The sequence below is a fragment of the Epinephelus lanceolatus genome, chromosome 4, assembly GCF_041903045.1.
Source record: "Epinephelus lanceolatus isolate andai-2023 chromosome 4, ASM4190304v1, whole genome shotgun sequence".
Taxonomy (NCBI): Eukaryota; Metazoa; Chordata; class Actinopteri; order Perciformes; family Serranidae; genus Epinephelus; species Epinephelus lanceolatus.
In genome coordinates, this window is record NC_135737.1 from 34790941 (window position 1) to 34809448 (window position 18508).

General features: G+C 41.0%; 1 protein-coding gene across 1 annotated transcript; it reads left to right on the top strand.

The window, feature by feature from the left end:
- The first annotated feature begins 4159 nt into the window (after positions 1-4159).
- Positions 4160-17839, top strand: LOC117260330 (cholinesterase-like). Its single transcript, XM_033632313.2, has 10 exons — positions 4160-4297; positions 5404-5712; positions 8361-8595; positions 11984-12116; positions 12199-12350; positions 12717-12894; positions 13300-13610; positions 14583-14792; positions 14884-15041; positions 17222-17839. The coding sequence occupies exons 2-10, from the start codon at positions 5412-5414 to the stop codon at positions 17317-17319; spliced, it is 1776 nt and encodes a 591-aa protein (XP_033488204.2). The 5' UTR covers positions 4160-4297; positions 5404-5411; the 3' UTR covers positions 17320-17839.
- The last annotated feature ends 669 nt before the right edge of the window (positions 17840-18508 follow it).

An 18508-nucleotide genomic window follows, 5' to 3' on the forward strand; every position in this document is an offset into this window, starting at 1 on the left:
GCCATTTTCTTTTCAGTTTTAACATGAATGTGATTATTATTAGTTGTGTTTTTTTTTGTTTGTTTGTTTTTTTCCAGAGTGCAACATCATCAATTTCTGGAGCTGAACTGAGGCAAATATCTATCACATGTAGATTTTTTATTTATTTATTTTTTTTAGTTGTTTGCGTGGTTTGACATGTTATAGTAACATTAGACCAACCCTCATTGTTTGATACTTCACCTGTTGAATGCCAGCACTCTAGATTCTGCACACTGCACTACTTCACTGACATTCTAACACTATTTGGCAACATATATGACCTGTAAACTTACATCGCTGCATATAAAGGAGCTGCAGAAGCTGCAGTGTGAACGAGCTGATCACTACATCAGGTGCATCTCACGGCTGCACTTTAGCATGTAGCTATGACAGCAGTCTCTTCAAAGTGTTTTGGAGAAGGTGGCTTTAGATATGACATCCATCAGCCTGCACACACACAGGTGAGCCCAGACAAACAAGCACACACACACACACACAAGAAATATAGCATTACAGCCCTGTCTCCTAAAAAATTAAGTTTATATGCAACACATTTAAACAGCAAATGCATTTCAGGGAGACGTAATGCTGAGTGAATCACGTTCTTTATTAACATAGTGAGGAAATGTTGCTAATCTCCGTACCTGGCAATTTTACTAACAATAAATTTAATTTGTTTAGCATCAGACCGGTCAACGTCGTGGAAGACTCGGGTCTGATGGATGTCCTCAGTTTGCCATGTTGTGACCACACTGTGTTTTGTTGTTTTTTTAACATTCATTTGATTCCCAATCAAGATACAGTGGTACAAATTGCTTTACCTTCTTAATATGGGCTTCAGAACTGATTTGGAAGGCAAAATAATGTAATTTTAAACATGGAGGCAGTGATGACATCATCACCACAACGGCATTATGAAAACAATTCATTAATATACGGAATATACGGAATTTCTAGGAGACAGGATTGTGCATGACTGCAGTTACATGTTCTCGGGAAACGGATGCAGATTATAGTGAAAAAAATAGGTTAATATAAATTTCAGTAGCTGAGCTCCGGTCATATGGGAAATCATGTCAATGTGCAGTATGCACCATGATAGTGAACATAATATTAATCAGGCTGACTGAGGCCTGTGTGTTGTGCCAAGGCTCTGCACCACAGTTCCTGTAAGCCTTTGTGCGATGTTAATCCAACTGCACATTAACATACCATAAATAAAACACACACACATTGCACACGCACACAATGGACATTCTCACACATGTATGCATCCATAAGAAAACACACATAGGCCACAAAGTCCTTTAAAAACACACAGGCACACACACACACTCACACGGCACCAAAAATTCCAAAGAGAAGTTTACTTTTCACTCCAGTTTTGGCCTGCAGATAAGTGGAAAAGGAAAGCAAAGATGACAAAAAAAGCCGCAGACAGAATAAGCAGATCATAGTTTGAGAAAAAAAACAAAACAAGGAACAGTAACAGGAAGTGGTATAATGAGGAGGAAGACTCTGTGTAATCATGACAAATGAGCTTCTTTCCATGGAGTTCCATATATAACGATTACCACCTTTAACCATCAACCATGGTTAACCATCACCTGCTCATTTAACAAGCAATTTAACTCAGTCGTGATTAAAAAGTCTTTTACACTTTAATAAGTTCTGTTAAGTCAAACCAGAATGAGCCATATAGCATCCTGTCAAAATGTATTTGCTCGTACATGAGCTGAACTTCTGGATGACAGGGTGGGAATGTGGGACGTGCAAACAAAAGCATGTGTCTTCGGGTTAAATCAACCCATCACTGCGTTTGATGCAAAATGTTTTCAACTCTGCATAATGGTCTTGTTATTGTTTATTGTTCCTGAACTGATGACCAGAATATAATCAGAATGACTGTCTCTGGCTCAGTGCCAGTCAGCTGTGTGTCCTGCTGAGGTGACCTGGAGAGAAGCCTCAGCGCCTCACTGCTGGTACTGGTGAAAAGTAACTGCACATAAACTTTAGCTCTGTACTTGTGTAAACATTTTTAGTTATTTTTACTCAACCTTAGTATTTACATACACGTCTGATACATTTAATGTCACAACTACTTACATTTCCAATAAGATTTCACATGACTAATAATAAATACAATGGAATATTTAAGATTGAATCAGAAGCATGTCTCAATTAGACGCCTGGTCTGGTTGCCAAGCAATTCATTTTTTTGATAGATGTTCTTCGGATGTATAAAACCAACCAAATTATGTGTCCATTCCTTGATTAACCTCTAAGTTATTCATATTCTTTTAGTCCGTAAGGGAGCTTAAATCAAAAGAATCAAAAGGGTTTTTCATAATAATTAATCCAAGTTTTGGGTATTGTTCTAACAGGATAAAATGGGGTTGTGATGGTACGCTGGATGCTGTAAAACCTGAGTGCCGTAACTCAATCTCTTTTTAAAGCTCCATCCGTGGGAGCTCGATCAAACTAATGATTTGTAATTGATATGTCTGAAGACTAATTTTTTAATCAAGTAATATTCATACTGAAGAAAAGGATAACAGGAGCGCTGCTGGTGTCCCTCAAACCACCGGTGCTCATGGAAGGGTTAAAAATCTAGAAGGCATAAAAAATCAAAGTCCAGGCACTCACGTCAGTTTGGAAAAATTAAAAAGCCTTTATTTAATGGGCAAGAGTCATTAAAAACACCAACGCATGAAATCATGCGTTGGTGTTTCTAATATTCATACTGGTTTCAATCAACAATTTGATTGTATTTCTTCATCTTTGCGGAACAACTGTTTTGTGTAAAAATAATTTATGGCCTGTCCCTAATATAGGCCTGTTGATTTCAGTGATTTAAGCAAATAATAGCCCGGGCTATTAATTGAACTTTTACAGTAAGTTGTTTACAGTTTCACCAGAGGATTTCCCCTTCAAACTAATCAAGTAAAAATATTCCATTATATCACAAAAATGGGAAAAAAAGTCCATAGAATAAATACATGTTTGTGTTGCAAAAGTTCTTCTTTTTTTCCCTTTCCTCCCCTATTAATCATCACTTGACCTCTCAGATTTCTTTTGTGACACTCTGGAGGGGGCCCACACCCTATGGTGGGAACCACTGTTGTGAGTATCCAAAGTATTCAATAGCTCCACTTTAACCAATGCAGATCAAAAATGCAGCTTACATACAGATAGATCAGTTTAACCAGAACGTGTGCTTTTGAAAGTTTATATTCTGTCACTTATGTACCTTTACTGACATAGGATTTTATCAACAGAATATTTACTTGTAATGGCATATTTTTTAATACTAAAGGATCTCTGCATCTGACAGGTGACCTGCCAGTGAGTGTTGAATATATAAATGCAGTTTAGATATTGCATGTCAATACAATATTATTATTATTATTATTATTATTAGTAGTAGTAGTAGTAGTAGGAGTACTTGTACTATGAACCAAAACCAGTGTAGTTGTATCTGCTTCTCATGTTTTAGATATAAGTTTACAGTTCCATCAGAGAATTTCCCCTCCAAACTATTTAAGTAAAAATAATTCCCCCAAAAAATAAATAAATAGAAGAAAAAAATCAAATCATTGTAGATAAATAAATAAATATTTGTGTAGCAGAACAACTACTTCTTTTCTTTCTTTCAGTTTAACCTGTGATACATTGCTGAACTAAAATACAGCTTAAGTACAGAGGCATCAGTTTACCAGAACGTTTGCTTTTGAAAGTTTCCATTTTGCTGATAATGCTTATGTACTTTAGTACTTTTATTGACATGAGATTTTATACAGAATATTTTCTTGTAATGACATATTTTAGATTGTTGCAACACTGATGGATCTCTGTGCTAAACCACTGGACAGACACTGCACCTGACAGGTGACCTGCCAATGGGTGTTGAATATAGATACAATTTAAATACTGCATGTGAATACATTATTATTATTATTATTATTATTATTATTTTAGATTTGGTTGTGTGCATGGTGTTAGTTTACAGTAAGTGTAACGTTTTGCTCATACTTTTATAAATGCGATGTCTTTGCTTTTATTTTTTCTTGTTTATTGTTGTTATGATTATTACTGTAGTGACAGTCGTAGTAGTAATAGTAGTAGTAGTAGGCCAACTGTGGCACTTGTAGCTGTGGGTGACGCACAGGGACAGCCCCGCACATACAGGACAGAGGGATCGTGTCCACGCCTTCTTCATCCCATCAATGCTGTGTCCACATTCACTCCTGCCAGACACACAACTGCAACTGACAAGGTAAGACGTCAATAAGGGGTTTTATTATTTGGAACATTTACTAACAGGGAATTGTCTTTTTTTAAGTTGTTTGCATGAATGTGCGGCGCTGAGCGCGTCTCTCCACAATGCGCACGTCCCCCTTATTAAACCCAGCTGAGCGCGGCTTTTCCTCTGGAAGCTCACTGTGTGTTCAGTGTGTGTGAAGCGGCTACAAGACTCAGCTGCGCGCATGCAGTCACTTGCATCTTCATTTTCGCTAACGGCCTTATTGTTTCCAAATATTTGAGGATTATAATAAGACGCTTCTAAAGTGACACACTTGCCGCGGGAGTGACCCCCCTTCTCCTCCTCTCCTCTCCTCTCCTCTCCTCTCCTCTCTTACACACACACACACACACACACACATACACACACACACACACACCGGCCGTTCTGCTGTTTTCTATTGTGGGCCTTTCCTTTGAGGAACTGGATCTTTGATCTACACATTGCCTGTGTGGGTTGAATGCAATTAACAAATCGGCCACTTGGTTTACTGCAGGACCCTAATGGAAACGTTATACTCTGTAAACATATTTAACATGCTTAACGTGGTTAACGTTTGCTGTTGCTTTTGTCTCTCATATAGACACATGGTGACAAATGCATGCTGGTATTTTCCACAACAGCCCAAATGCTCAAGAGTCTAATTATAAAGCATCTAAACTTGGACTATGCCTTATACAGTGAAAGTAATTTATCTAACTAACTAATCCTGGTGCCTGACCCTTGAACCCAGCTCCATGAACACTAAACAAAGGACGGGGTCGCTCTCTTAAATTTGACATCGACATTATTTTTAGCACCTCAAACTGTACGCTGACATGGGTCAAAATACCTCATGAGAGCATCCACAATATTTACTCAAGTTACTGTAGCTAAGGGGAATCGGAAGGTGTGTGCACCCACTGTACTGTATTGACAGTGGGAATGGGAAACTGGTGCATGGAAGTTAGTTAAGGTCATGTCCAGTGTGCTGCAAATCAGTTGTTATATTGTTAGTATTTGTACAATATTATTATAATATTCCAATTTCATAGATAGATAATAACATGTTTGTGTGCGCGTTGTGTTTCTCTCCCCAGGATTTTCCATGGCGACAATCTCTCCTTGCACACGCCTCGCGCTTCTCCTTCTGTTGCCTCATTTCCTGACTCTATCACTCGCTGCTGAAGATGACCTCGTAATCGACACTAGGCATGGGAAAGTTCAAGGGAAGTTGCTTTCAGTGCTGGGGGGTGATGTTAGAGCATTTTTGGGAATTCCTTACGGGAAACCACCTCTGGGGAAACTGAGATTCAGAGCCCCACAGCCTGTAGAGAGATGGGAAGGAGTGAGGGATGCCACCAGATACTCAAATTCCTGCTACCAGGTGCCGGATACGAACTTTCCAGGTAGGACACATGTTTATGAGTATGACATGTACTGTGGATTATTCAAGTGGGTGGTGTGAGTTTAAGTACTGCCAAAAAGAGGTATAGTGATTAAAAACACCTGCCTAAAATGTCAGCCAATATTAGATGACTCACCAGGACTATAAAGACCCCCAAAGTCCCAAAAGAGGTTTATTTATTTATTCATTTGAGCGAACCAAATTCAATTTTGTGCACCAAGTTATTATTATGTGAAAACAAAATAACAGAAACAAAAAAATCCAAACAAAATAATTAACAAGGTCTTTACTAGTTGCCAGGTTTCAGTTTTATTTTTAGCGTCAGCTCAACAGCATTTCTTACAAAAACCAAATGAGTGGTGTAGGCGTCGTGTGCGTGTGCAGTGGGGTGTGTCATACTGTGCATGCACATAAATATGCACCATTTGAATGGTGAGAAAATTTCAAAATGCCGACATTTGAGCCATCAACTATTCAGCAGGGCACTGAGATTTTATCGAACTCTTCTCATGTGTTGAACTCTCAGCAGGAGCTAATGAAATGTGATAAGGGGTGCAGGGTCCAAGGTAAGCACAATCATTACAAACATGAAGGTGTCCCTCGAGTAGTTAAAACGTCCATAAAACTGGGGGACATAAAAGAGAAACAATTATAAAAACTGATGCAACAAAGGCCAAGATATCTGTGCTTTTAGCCCCTTTCAAAATATTTAAAGCTCTAAAGACAATGGATCCTACACTTGCCTTGATGTAACTTGATAGTGTCTCCTTGTTATGCAGTGCCTGGTAAATGCTCACATCATTTATAAAGTCCACAAAAACATTTTGTAGCACAGACTTTTTGTTACAAATTCTAAATTTCAAAGGCCATTCCTGAAATAAACCTGAAGACATTACTGTGACATCATCAGAGGTGAATTTCTCCGGGTGCCTTCACACCTGCCCTGTTTGGTTTGGTTCAATCAAACTCAAGTTCGTTTTCCCCCTTAGTGTGGTTCATTTGGGCAGGTGTGAACACAGCAATCGCACTCAGGTGCGCACCAAAACAACCGTACCGAGTCCCTCTTGAAGAGGTGGTCTTGGTCCGTTTACAAACAAACTCTGGTGCGGTTCGTTTGTCATGAGAACATGTTCCGACCTGGATCCGAACCAACTGCAGTCACATGACACATTGTTTGGGTTAAACATGAGCATGTTACAGTCCTGGAGGATTATTAATGTGCATCTCCTCCTGTACTGCCTTAATATGCACATTCAGCACATCCAATGCATCAAAACATTGTTTTCTAGTTGGAGCCGCGCCTCGTTTTCAAACTGTATGGTTTGACTAAAATGAACAATGACAGCAATATAGTCCACGATGAGCAGCGCTAACATCAACCTGCGTAGTTGTCCCTCCATTGTGACATTAGAAAGTGTTGCATCCGTCTTGCACGTGTACTCTTCTTCAACATTTCGTTTACTTCCAGGATTTTGCCCGCAACCAAATTCTGACCAATCAAGAGCAGTTCTCTCGTGCAAGGCAATTATGCAGCTTTGTAACAAAATAAGTCCCTGATTCAGACCAAAGCAAGAGAACTCTAGGTCTGAAGGCACCCTAACCCTCAGTCAAGGCTTCTCCAGTGCCACAGTAGACATAGCACAGCAGTTTTCTGCCTCAGTGTTGCTACACATGACAAGTAAACTGGTTTTTATGCATACAGTCAATAGACTGCCTTTTAAAGTTGAAACTTTTCATACTGTAAACAGACTGTGGTGAAAATGAACCTGCTTCAGTGGTGCTTTGTCCCACTTGGTTGACCAAAGTGTGACAGAGCACCAAGGGAGTCCATCTAAGTATGTTTGAATAAAAGATGACCTTAAAAGACCAATGAACTAACCTAAGGTAAGCGTGTCAGTGGTGGCCAGCAGTTATATAACACCATGCCACAAATATAAACTCCCCTCACAAACAGACACACCCACGCACGGCATGTGAGTAATGGAATGATTCATTACTGCATTGTAGACGGTAATAAATCTTTAACATAAATAGTAAGAAACACTTTGGAGCCACTTCATCAGTTCAACAAAGAAAAATGCATCCACATTTAAAAAAGCACATAAAAATTTGATTGAATTTGATACAGGCCCACACCCAAGAGACGGGTGGGGGGTAGGTCATGGATACATAGCTATTTATAAACACAGCCACCTGTCAGGGATTCTTTAGAAGCCAGCTACAAGTGCCAGGCATACACACAGAGGAAATGCCCAAATGTACTCCAAATATAGATATGACAGCACAGACAGATATGGACAGAAGGCATTGATGTTGGACTACTGTTTCTGCTTTGGACAAAGCTGTGCTTATTAAAAGGAAAACAAACATGGGGTTTACTTATTTACTGCTTCTGTAACTGTTTGAAAGCTGTTGGTCATAAATGGCCATATGAGTGAATCAATCTGAAGTGGAACATCAGCTAATCTAATCTCAAACCATTGCTTGTGTCATAATGAAGTTGACGTTTAACTGACCACATGACTCATATCGCAAGTGAGTTTATCTCTAAACATCTAAAGGCACTGAAATAAGTGTATATATACAATTGCTGGAGTACAATGCCAATCAGTCCCTAGTGACATTGATAAACACTGTCATTTTGTTCAGGGTTCAAAGGCGAAGAGATGTGGAATCCAAACACTCCTTTAAGTGAGGACTGTCTATACCTAAACGTCTGGTCCCCACGTATCAACAAAACCCAGCCTCAGCCCATGCCACTGGCTCCTGTCCTTGTCTGGATCTATGGAGGCGGGTTTTATTCAGGAACCTCCTCTCTGGACGTATATGATGGTCGCTTCTTGAGTAAATCTGAAGGTGTTGTTGTGGTATCAATGAATTATAGGTAAGAACTCAAGTAAACTGAAAATATAAAATAATGAGTGGACATAGTTGATGTATGTAACTAGAAACTCCTTGGCCAGGAGTAGGTTTTCCTCTTTACATACTTAGTGTGACAGTGGATTAGTGTGTTTGGAAGTTACATAAGGTCATCAGGAAATGGTAGTTGGATTGGGGGACTGTAAGCAAAGCAAAGGAGTTTGTAAACAGGAAAGTCTTTCCCAGTATTATCCCTTTTCCACCAACATGAAACAGGTTTTGCTCTGGGTCCGTTTTTTAAACTGTTCAGAACACTTCAACCAAAAATAAATTGGTTCGAGCCGTGACAATATCAGTGGGTGAGTCATAATCTACAAGCTGGAAAGAGAGAATGGAGAAGGCAACAATCGAGAGGTTATGTGAGAGTTTGAAGAGCGTACAGTGATCTCATAACTAGACCCTTTCACTGTTAGTAAACACAGGCACAGACATTAGCTATTGTTAGCTAGCAAGTTCTGTTGACTTATTTTAGACAATGGAGGAAGATAACCCGAGTGGTGCATTTGGACATACGCATTCCGAGTGCTGGAGCACACTCTGACACGAATGTACCATTTGGTTTTGCAGACCACTGCACTCTCGGAGTGGCAGAGCGCACTCTAGGCACTCTGTATGAGGAGACAGAGCAGCAGAATGCCGAGCGGAGTGAATAGGTATTTCTCAAAGTCAAGGAAGGATCCTTAAATGGCTGAATTTCAGGGATACTACATCATCAAATCCCAACGATCTCAATGTCGAGGATCCTTTAAATTCTACCGAGGACTGGGTCCTTCTTTCAGAGGAATTTCAAGGATGCATGTGTGTACCCTCCGCAGGTATAAAGTACTCACAATTCTTTGCGCATGATTTGCTGGAAGTGAAGGTGGGGCCTCTTCAATGAAACCTGCGCCAGCAGAGCTTGGCCAGAAGTTTTTATCATACAAGCATAAAAAATACTGACAGAAACCTCATAATTTACGCTCTCCAATGTGTCCACTGCCAAACAATGAGATTTTTAAAATACCGTCATTAAGATAAGACAAAAATGTTTTTTAATTAATCATTTACAAACAGTGATAGAGCGTTATGTGCCACAAAAGTGTCATACAGCCTACCTGTTTGCTTTTCTAAGTATAGTCCAGAAATCTATTTTCCCTAAAGGTCACATGACTTTGAAAAAACTGGTGTCATATAGAAATATAACGCTTGGTTTCTTTGACCAACAAGGCTCTCATTTTAGTGTAAAGCGTCCATGTCACGCACCATGTCAGGTCACTCAATCTCCGGGACTGCGAGTGTTACTTGAAAAAGCAAACACTGACCAATGGGACCAGACTGGCCAACCCATGCATGGATGATTGGACAGGATTGCCGAGGGTGGGAAGGCCTGCTCTGTGGTTAATAACTATGCCAATCTTACAAAGGATGAGAACACTTGAACTGTTTCCTCCAACGTTAGCTAATGCGCTAAAAACTTACCGTTATGGACTAGTCCAGTATTCCTCTTAATACCTTCTCAATTTCTGATGAGGTGGACATGACACCCTTTAAAGGACCAGTGTGTAATATTTGGCATGGTTTATTGTCAATCTGAATCTGAATCTGAATATTCTACCCATTAATATGTTTATACAAGTGTATGATCGCTATAAAATAAAATTCATTTGGTTTTCGTAGCCTTATAATTATGCTTTTATATATATATATAGCAAGGGCCTTGCTTTAGAGAGGTCGCCATCTTGCGCCGCCATGTATGTACGGCAGACCGAGTGAACAATCCAGCCAGCCAGAGAACGCGTTTTGCGTGCATAAATAAACCAACTAAGACAGCGGAGGGAAGGAAGAAGGAGGAGGAAACAGCAGAGAGTGTTAGTAGTTCTTCAACAGAGAGTAGTGAAAAGTTTTTTTAGTTATAAAGTTTGGGAATGAACCACACTTACCACGCAACAGGAGAGAATGAACCCAAACCGTCATCTGCGAGGAAAAGAAGACGCAACTTCACTCCTTGTGATGCACTCTCTGCGGCGCTTTTCCTCCTGATGATATATCTCCCCAGCGATGGTAGCACCGAATCCCATTCTGTGCATTCAGCCTCTCTTCTCACCTGCTCAGCATCAAACACACGGAGTTCCTCATCTGTATGCTCCGGCTCAAACAGGTATGGCTCTGGGTCTGTGTCCGCTACAAGAAACTCTTCAAAATCGCGTTCAAAGTCGTCCATTGCAGCTACTATAGTCCAGAGATATTGCTAGGCTAAATAAACAGCTGAGCTCTGTTACCAGCTACGCTGTCAGTCAGTGTGCGGGCTGGAGATTGGCAGAGCAGAGAGGGGAGGGGGGGTCCCCACTTGGGATGGTAAACGAGTATGTGTGTAAAGTTATGAAGTGTGTCTGTTACGCTAGAAGAGTCAGAGTTTGGGACGGAGTGGAGTGTTACCAGAGTTTCTGGAGTGCTCAAATAAACGGGCCTTTTTCCCGAACGCTCCTCTGGTCTCCTGCTCGTGAGGGATTCATTACAATATCGTAACATGGCTTAGATTTCTAAATAAACATTCACCTCATCGCTAGATAGACCTACTCCTGAAAAAGTCGTGCGCAAGGCTTTTTGTCCCTACGAGGCCACTGTCATTTACCCGACGGGAGGGGTGAGCGAGTGAGCCCTGCAATCTAGAATTTGACCACTGATGTCACTGTTTTCAACCCATTTTACACACTGGGCCTTTAATACACATAACTTCCCTACAACAGTTAATACTTTTCTCCTAACCTGATATGAAGTGTGCGCTGCACGTGAGTATTTTTGACGATCGCCTCCGTCGAGTCATTTAGTTTTATCAAATTTAACTATAGCTGTCTCTGTTTTTGTTGATGGGCAGTGACAACTGGTATGCGATAGAATTTAAGTTTTAAGTCATGACTCCTTCTATTCTGGCTCCCAATAACACAACAAGATGACATTTTAAGATTCATATGCAGCCTACAGCTCTGTGGTGGCGAGTCATGTTTTGCCTCCAGTTAATGAAATGATGTTATTGTGACGTCAGCCCTAAAAGGGTCTACATTTGGTCCATGCTTGTTTTTGGATAAAACAAATATCTGTAATAACTGAAAAGAAAATGCAGGTAATCAGTGCAATCTGCTACTACTTTTTACATGAGTTGTGCATTGCACAACGCCCTTTGACGGCATATCCCTAATTACATCCCAAGAATCCTGAACAGAACCAGTTCAAGAACCAGAGCTAATTTGGTGGAAAAGGGGCATATGTGCTCTTCACTAATTTAGAAGATATGTGGAATCTTCAAGAGTAGTTGAATTTATCTAAAGTTAAATGCCATCAACATCTTTCCTCATTCTTGTGCTCATCTAATATAGACTCGGTGCTTTGGGTTTCCTGTCTATTCCTGACAACAAGAACATCCAGAGCAATGTAGGCTTGCGGGACCAGCGCTTTGCCCTCCAATGGGTAGCCGACAATATAGCTGCTTTTGGAGGTGATCCCACGAAGGTAAAATATTTTTGTCTTGTATCCTAAAATCAGATAACAAGTGTTGCTTGAATGGTTTAAACAAGCACATGTTTTTTTCCAGGTGACTCTGTTTGGGGAGAGTGCTGGGTCAGCATCTGTGGGCTACCAACTACTCTCCCCAGGCAGCCAAAGGCTTTTTCAAAGGGCTGTGATGCAGAGTGGGTCTCCTAATGCATACTGGGCCGGGGTCAGCCAGACTGAGATTTGGAGCAGGTAGGGTGTATGAATTCAGTCACTAACATTTAACATGCTAACATCTTTTCACTCCCTCTTCACTCCCTCTGTCACTCATCATGTTTTTACCATCTCGTTGATTTGTTTGAAGCTGCAACCTTTTACATGCCTAGTCCTGATCCATTATTGTTCACTTTCTATCTTTGCAATGCTCCAAAAAACTGTGTCACATAACACAATTTGTGTCCTGGCAAATCTCACCACAATCATGGAAATATACACTTGGTCAAAGATTCTCAGTACATTGGTCCTCTTCTCAAAAGCTGTCTAAAATTGTGCCCCTGACATTCGTCCTCATTTCTTCTGTCACTCATTGCCTTGCTCCCTCTCTATGTCAACACCCAGGTCCATGAAGCTAGTGACGTTACTGGGATGTCCCACATCCCCTCCGTCTGATATGGAAGCTTGTCTGCTGCAGGCTAATCCTAAGACAATCACATCAAAGCAAAACGATGTTGCACCGCTTACGCTTACACCCTTTGTCCCTCATGTTGACGGAGACTTCCTACCTGATAAAGTTGAAGTAGGTGTGTGTGTGTGTGATGTCTCTGTATGTGGGTGGATATGTGGCAACAGCATATGTGAATGTGTTTTATACATAAGTTTTAGTATATTTTCATTGTCTTACCCCAATTAGCTGATGTAGCAAATGTCAGTCAACCAAAGCTATTGTTTGTAGATTTACCATTTCAATTGATTTATTTACAATTTGCCACGAATCTTTCACACATGGAGATATTGACTGAAATTCCATTGACATATTTACATATGTAACCTTGCTTGGACTTTGACTTAAACCAATTGTATGCTGGTTTCAGCCTATCATCTTAACTAAGCTCATTGGGTAATTACTATAGTATTATTCGGCAAAAATTGAAAACTATCTTTCATCACAAACACCAACTACCTTTTTTGTTTTTCCCTGCAGGCGTTGCTTAGTAGTGGTACCCTTCTAAAGAAAGATGTGATGTTTGGCTTAAACAAGGATGAAGGGACTCCCTTCCTGCTGTATGGATATCCTGGATTTAGCCTCACCGGTCAGAGTCTCATCACCAGGCATGAATTTGTGAATGGAGTGGAACTTGCATTGGTACATCTGAGTGATGTCTCAAGAGATGCGGCCATTTTCCACTACACTGATTGGACAGATGAGAATGACAAGATGAAAAATCGAGACTTGCTGGGTCGTCTGGTTGGAGACCATATGTTCTATTGTCCTGTGCTAGACTTTGCTCACAGGTAAAGAACATTTCTGAGTTTATATCTATAGCCTTGTCACACACATTGTCTTCAATGAATCCTTTGCACTGCAAATGTCATATTTACACATGTGCATTTAACTTTGTATGCCTACACGCTGGTAAAAGCCATCGCTTGAGGCATTTTGTTTTTGGGTTGCCCATCCGTCCTATTCTCGTAAACATGATATCTCACGAACGCCCTGAGGGAATTTATTCAAATACCTTCAAGAGATATCATGTACTTGTGAACACAATAGCTCAAGAACACCTTGAGGGAATTTTTTTTTTCAAATTTGGCACAAACATATGTTGGGAATCAGTGATAAACTGATTAAAATTTGGAGAGTCAAAAGTGAAAGTCGCTGTTACCTTGCGTCTGTTTTATTATCGTGAACATGATATCTAAAGAAGGCCTTGATGCAGTACCCTCAGATTTGGCACAAAGGTCCATTTAGACTCAGGAATGAGCTGATCAGAATTTGGTGGTCAAATGTCAAGGTCACTGTGACCTTACAAAACATGTTTTTAGCCAGAACTTAGGAATTTATATGCTAATTATGACAAAATTTCACCCAAATGTGGAAAAAAGAGTTTTAAGGCTTATCAGATGCCCACATGCCACACAGTGGTTTATAATATGAGAAGACAGAATGTTAGAACTCTGGAAAGTCACTTGTCTCACTACTAGAAGTGTGCACTTGCTTTTGTATTTGATTGGCCAAAGCAGCCCCTTGCTTACAGGATAATTCTGTATTTTGTTGTGGAGACAGTTGCGCTTTGTCTATGTTGCTGGAAGACCCTGCAGTGCTGTTGCCTGTGTGAACATAGCCTCAATGCCCTATCCAACTGGATGGTTTGGGTCACCAACAACTTAAACAAAATAGGACAATTGGTCAATTCTCATTTCTTGTTATTGCTACAAAGTCATCTAGTGCAAAAAAATGTTCTTATTTGTCATTTTTGCCCCCAGGTATGTGCAGCGTGGCGGTCCGGCGTACCTGTATTTCTTTGACCACCGATCATCCGTGAATCCTTGGCCAGAGTGGATGGGCGCTATGCACGGCTACGAGATAGAATTTGTCTTCGGAATGCCTCTAAATGCGTCCCTGGGATATACGAAGAATGAAGTAAACATGACCAAGAAGTTTATGAAACACTGGGCCAACTTTGCCCGTACAGGGTGCGCATAATCAGACAATCAGTCACTCAAGCTGTGTGAGGACTATTGTGGCACTGTGGAAATTGTCTTGATTGGCTTTTCTGTTTATCAGGAATCCAGGCATTGACGGAGCTAACTGGCCACTGTTCACCCCTGAACGGCAGGAATATGTCACTCTGAACTACAACCAACCAGAACAAAAGAGGATGCTGAGAGCTGAAGAGAATCACCTGTGGAATACACTAATACCAAAACTACAGAAAGTCTCAGGTTAGAACACAAACACAGGCTGTCTGTCTGTCTATCTATGTGAGAAACACACACACTCACGCATACACACAGAACTCTATATAGTTATCTGTAGTAGGAGGCATTGCGTCAGGCACTGCCAGGGAGGCGTTTTGCCTAGTTTAGCCTGTGGAGGAGATTTGTATCCTGGCATGCTCCCCTCCGCTTCACCACAGCTCTGGAGGTCTGAGTGGGAGGAGAGGAGGGTCAGTTATCACTTCACTGAACACTGATCACACACAGGGTGAATAATACTCATACACCTCTCCACGGAGGTCATTTCTGTCTCTCTCAAGCGCACACACACATGCCACATCTGCACGTGTAGAATTTTCGGTATGTACAAAGCACTGTCTACTGTGTGGCATCAATTTGTCGCCTTCCTCATCCAGAGTGACCCTTCCTCTATTGACCATATTACATTATGTAACTTGACACTTTGAAAAGAACTGAATAAGACGAAAAACGCCACATACATGTACAGTACAGGCCAAAAGTTTGGACACACCTTCTCATTCAATGCGTTTTCTTTATTTTCATGACTATTTACATTGTAGATTCTCACTGAAGGCATCAAAACTATGAATGAACACATGTGGAGTTATGTACTTAACAAAAAAAGGTGAAATAACTGAAAACATGTTTTATATTCTAGTTTCTTCAAAATAGCCACCCTTTGCTCTGATTACTGCTTTGCACACTCTTGGCATTCTCTCCATGAGCTTCAAGAGGTAGTCACCTGAAATGGTTTTCCAACAGTCTTGAAGGAGTTCCCAGAGGTGTTTAGCACTTGTTGGCCCCTTTGCCTTCACTCTGCGGTCCAGCTCACCCCAAACCATCTCGATTGGGTTCAGGTCCGGTGACTGTGGAGGCCAGGTCATCTGCCGCAGCACTCCATCACTCTCCTTCTTGGTCAAATAGCCCTTACACAGCCTGGAGGTGTGTTTGGGGTCATTGTCCTGTTGAAAAATAAATGATCGTCCAACTAAACGCAAACCGGATGGGATGGCATGTCGCTGCAGGATGCTGTGGTAGCCATGCTGGTTCAGTGTGCCTTCAATTTTGAATAAATCCCCAACAGTGTCACCAGCAAAACACCCCCACACCATCACACCTCCTCCTCCATGCTTCACAGTGGGAACCAGGCATGTGGAATCCATCCGTTCACCTTTTCTGCGTCTCACAAAGACACGGCGGTTGGAACCAAAGATCTCAGATTTGGACTCATCAGACCAAAGCACAGATTTCCACTGGTCTAATGTCCATTCCTTGTGTTTCTTGGCCCAAACAAATCTCTTCTGCTTGTTGCCTCTCCTTAGCAGTGGTTTCCTAGCAGCTGTTTGACCATGAAGGCCTGATTGGCGCAGTCTCCTCTTAACAGTTGTTCTAGAGATGGGTCTGCTGCTAGAACTCTGTGTGGCATTCATCTGGTCTCTGATCTGAGCTGCTGTTAACTTGCGATTTCTGAGGCTGGTGACTCGGATGAACTTATCCTCAGAAGCAGAGGTGACTCTTGGTCTTCCTTTCCTGGGTCGGTCCTCATGTGTGCCAGTTTCGTTGTAGCGCTTGGTGGTTTTTGCGACTCCACTTGGGGACACATTTAAAGTTTTTGCAATTTTCCGGACTGACTGACCTTCATTTCTTAAAGTAATGATGGCCACTCGTTTTTCTTTAGTTAGCTGATTGGTTCTTGCCATAATATGAATTTTAACAGTTGTCCAATAGGGCTGTCGGCTGTGTATTAACCTGACTTCTGCACAACACAACTGATGGTCCCAACCCCATTGATAAAGCAAGAAATTCCACTAATTAACCCTGATAAGGCACACCTGTGAAGTGGAAACCATTTCAGGTGACTACCTCTTGAAGCTCATGGAGAGAATGCCAAGAGTGTGCAAAGCAGTAATCAGAGCAAAGGATGGCTATTTTGAAGAAACTAGAATATAAAACATGTTTTCAGTTATTTCACCTTTTTTTGTTAAGTACATAACTCCACATGTGTTCATTCATAGTTTTGATGCCTTCAGTGAGAATCTACAATGTAAATAGTCATGAAAATAAAGAAAACGCATTGAATGAGAAGGTGTGTCCAAACTTTTGGCCTGTACTGTACATGTACACCTAAATCAGCTGACAGTCTCTTTGTCTGTCTTTCTCCACAGATGATCTTCTGTCTTGTGTAACAGGAAATGGGCTTACACTCCACTGTAACTACACCCTCCTCCTCCTCCTTCTGTTGGTTATAACTTTAACCTACTGATAGAGGGAAGAGACCTGTGTTCTGTAAGCCATATACAACAGTTTATATGAAATAATGGGCAGAACGAATGAACAAAGTGTATTGTTAATTTAAACAAATGCTCCTATTTGCTGCAGCTGTTCCTACAATAACCAGCAGTTACAGTCATTTCTTAATTTAAAGATGCAGCTGCTCCTGTGTCACGGTAGCTACGTGCTTCCCAGGGGCCTGATTACAGAAAAAAATATCTAACTGCTTGTCCTATCTTCCTATTACAAAAGCAATTTCTAAACTCAGGGCTGTGTTCTATCCTATCTCAGACCTCCTGTCTTACCTTAAGAAACTATAAGTATAAATTTGATTCTTCAATTGCACTGTTCCTGTCATGTCTGTATATATGTTCAGAATGTACGCGAGACTGCCTGCATCTTTGAGCCTGTATATTTCTGGTATTATACCTGCATCCGCATCTCCAACTGACCACTTGTGTTTGGATTATGTTACTGTCTATGCCACTTGCACTAGAAGTTCTACAGACCCTGCACATAGCTGTTACATCCACACTCTCACTAGCTGGAGATATTGCTTTCAGTAGAATCCAACACATCTACTTTCACAGGGCAAAATAATGGATGGTCATGCAACGCGTATTCCAACTCATCATAAAATGGGAAATCTAGAGCGTTAGCACGTGGTCACCAAAACAACCACCATGTCCTGCACTGATTATGTAGTTCTTGCTAGGGACTCATCAGGATGCATCAGGATATCTTACTATATAATGACAAAAACTGTCTGTGGGTATGTCTGTGTGTCTGTTCCATGTTTTTCTCCTCACTGACTTGGTCAATCCATGTGAAATGTGGCACAGTGGTAGAGGGTCATGGGAGGATGCGAATGAAGCATATTACATTAATTGGCCAAAGGGGGGCGCTATAGCAGCCGACTGAAATTGCAAACTTTGAATGGGCATATCTCATGCCCCATATGTCGTAGAGACATGAAACTTTGCACAGAGATGCCTCTCCTCATGAGGAACAAATTTGCCTCAAGAACCCATAACTTCCAGTTATATAGATTTTCCGCCATTTTGAATTTTTTGAAAAACACTTAAAATCGATCTCTTCCTAGGACGTTTGACCGATCTGCATGAAACTCAGTGAACATAATCTAGGGACCAATATCTAAAGTTCCCTCTTGGCAAAAGTTG

What these genes read in the sequence shown, in the direction of transcription:
- LOC117260330 (XM_033632313.2), top strand. Translation starts at nt 5,412, where the DNA reads ATGGCGACAATCTCTCCTTGCACACGCCTCGCGCTTCTCCTTCTGTTG. An exon ending in GCCGGATACGAACTTTCCAG is followed by an intron (nt 5,713 to 8,360) that starts GTAGGACACATG and finishes CATTTTGTTCAG; the next exon opens with GGTTCAAAGGCGAAGAGATG. An exon ending in TTGGAGGTGATCCCACGAAG is followed by an intron (nt 12,117 to 12,198) that starts GTAAAATATTTT and finishes GTTTTTTTCCAG; the next exon opens with GTGACTCTGTTTGGGGAGAG.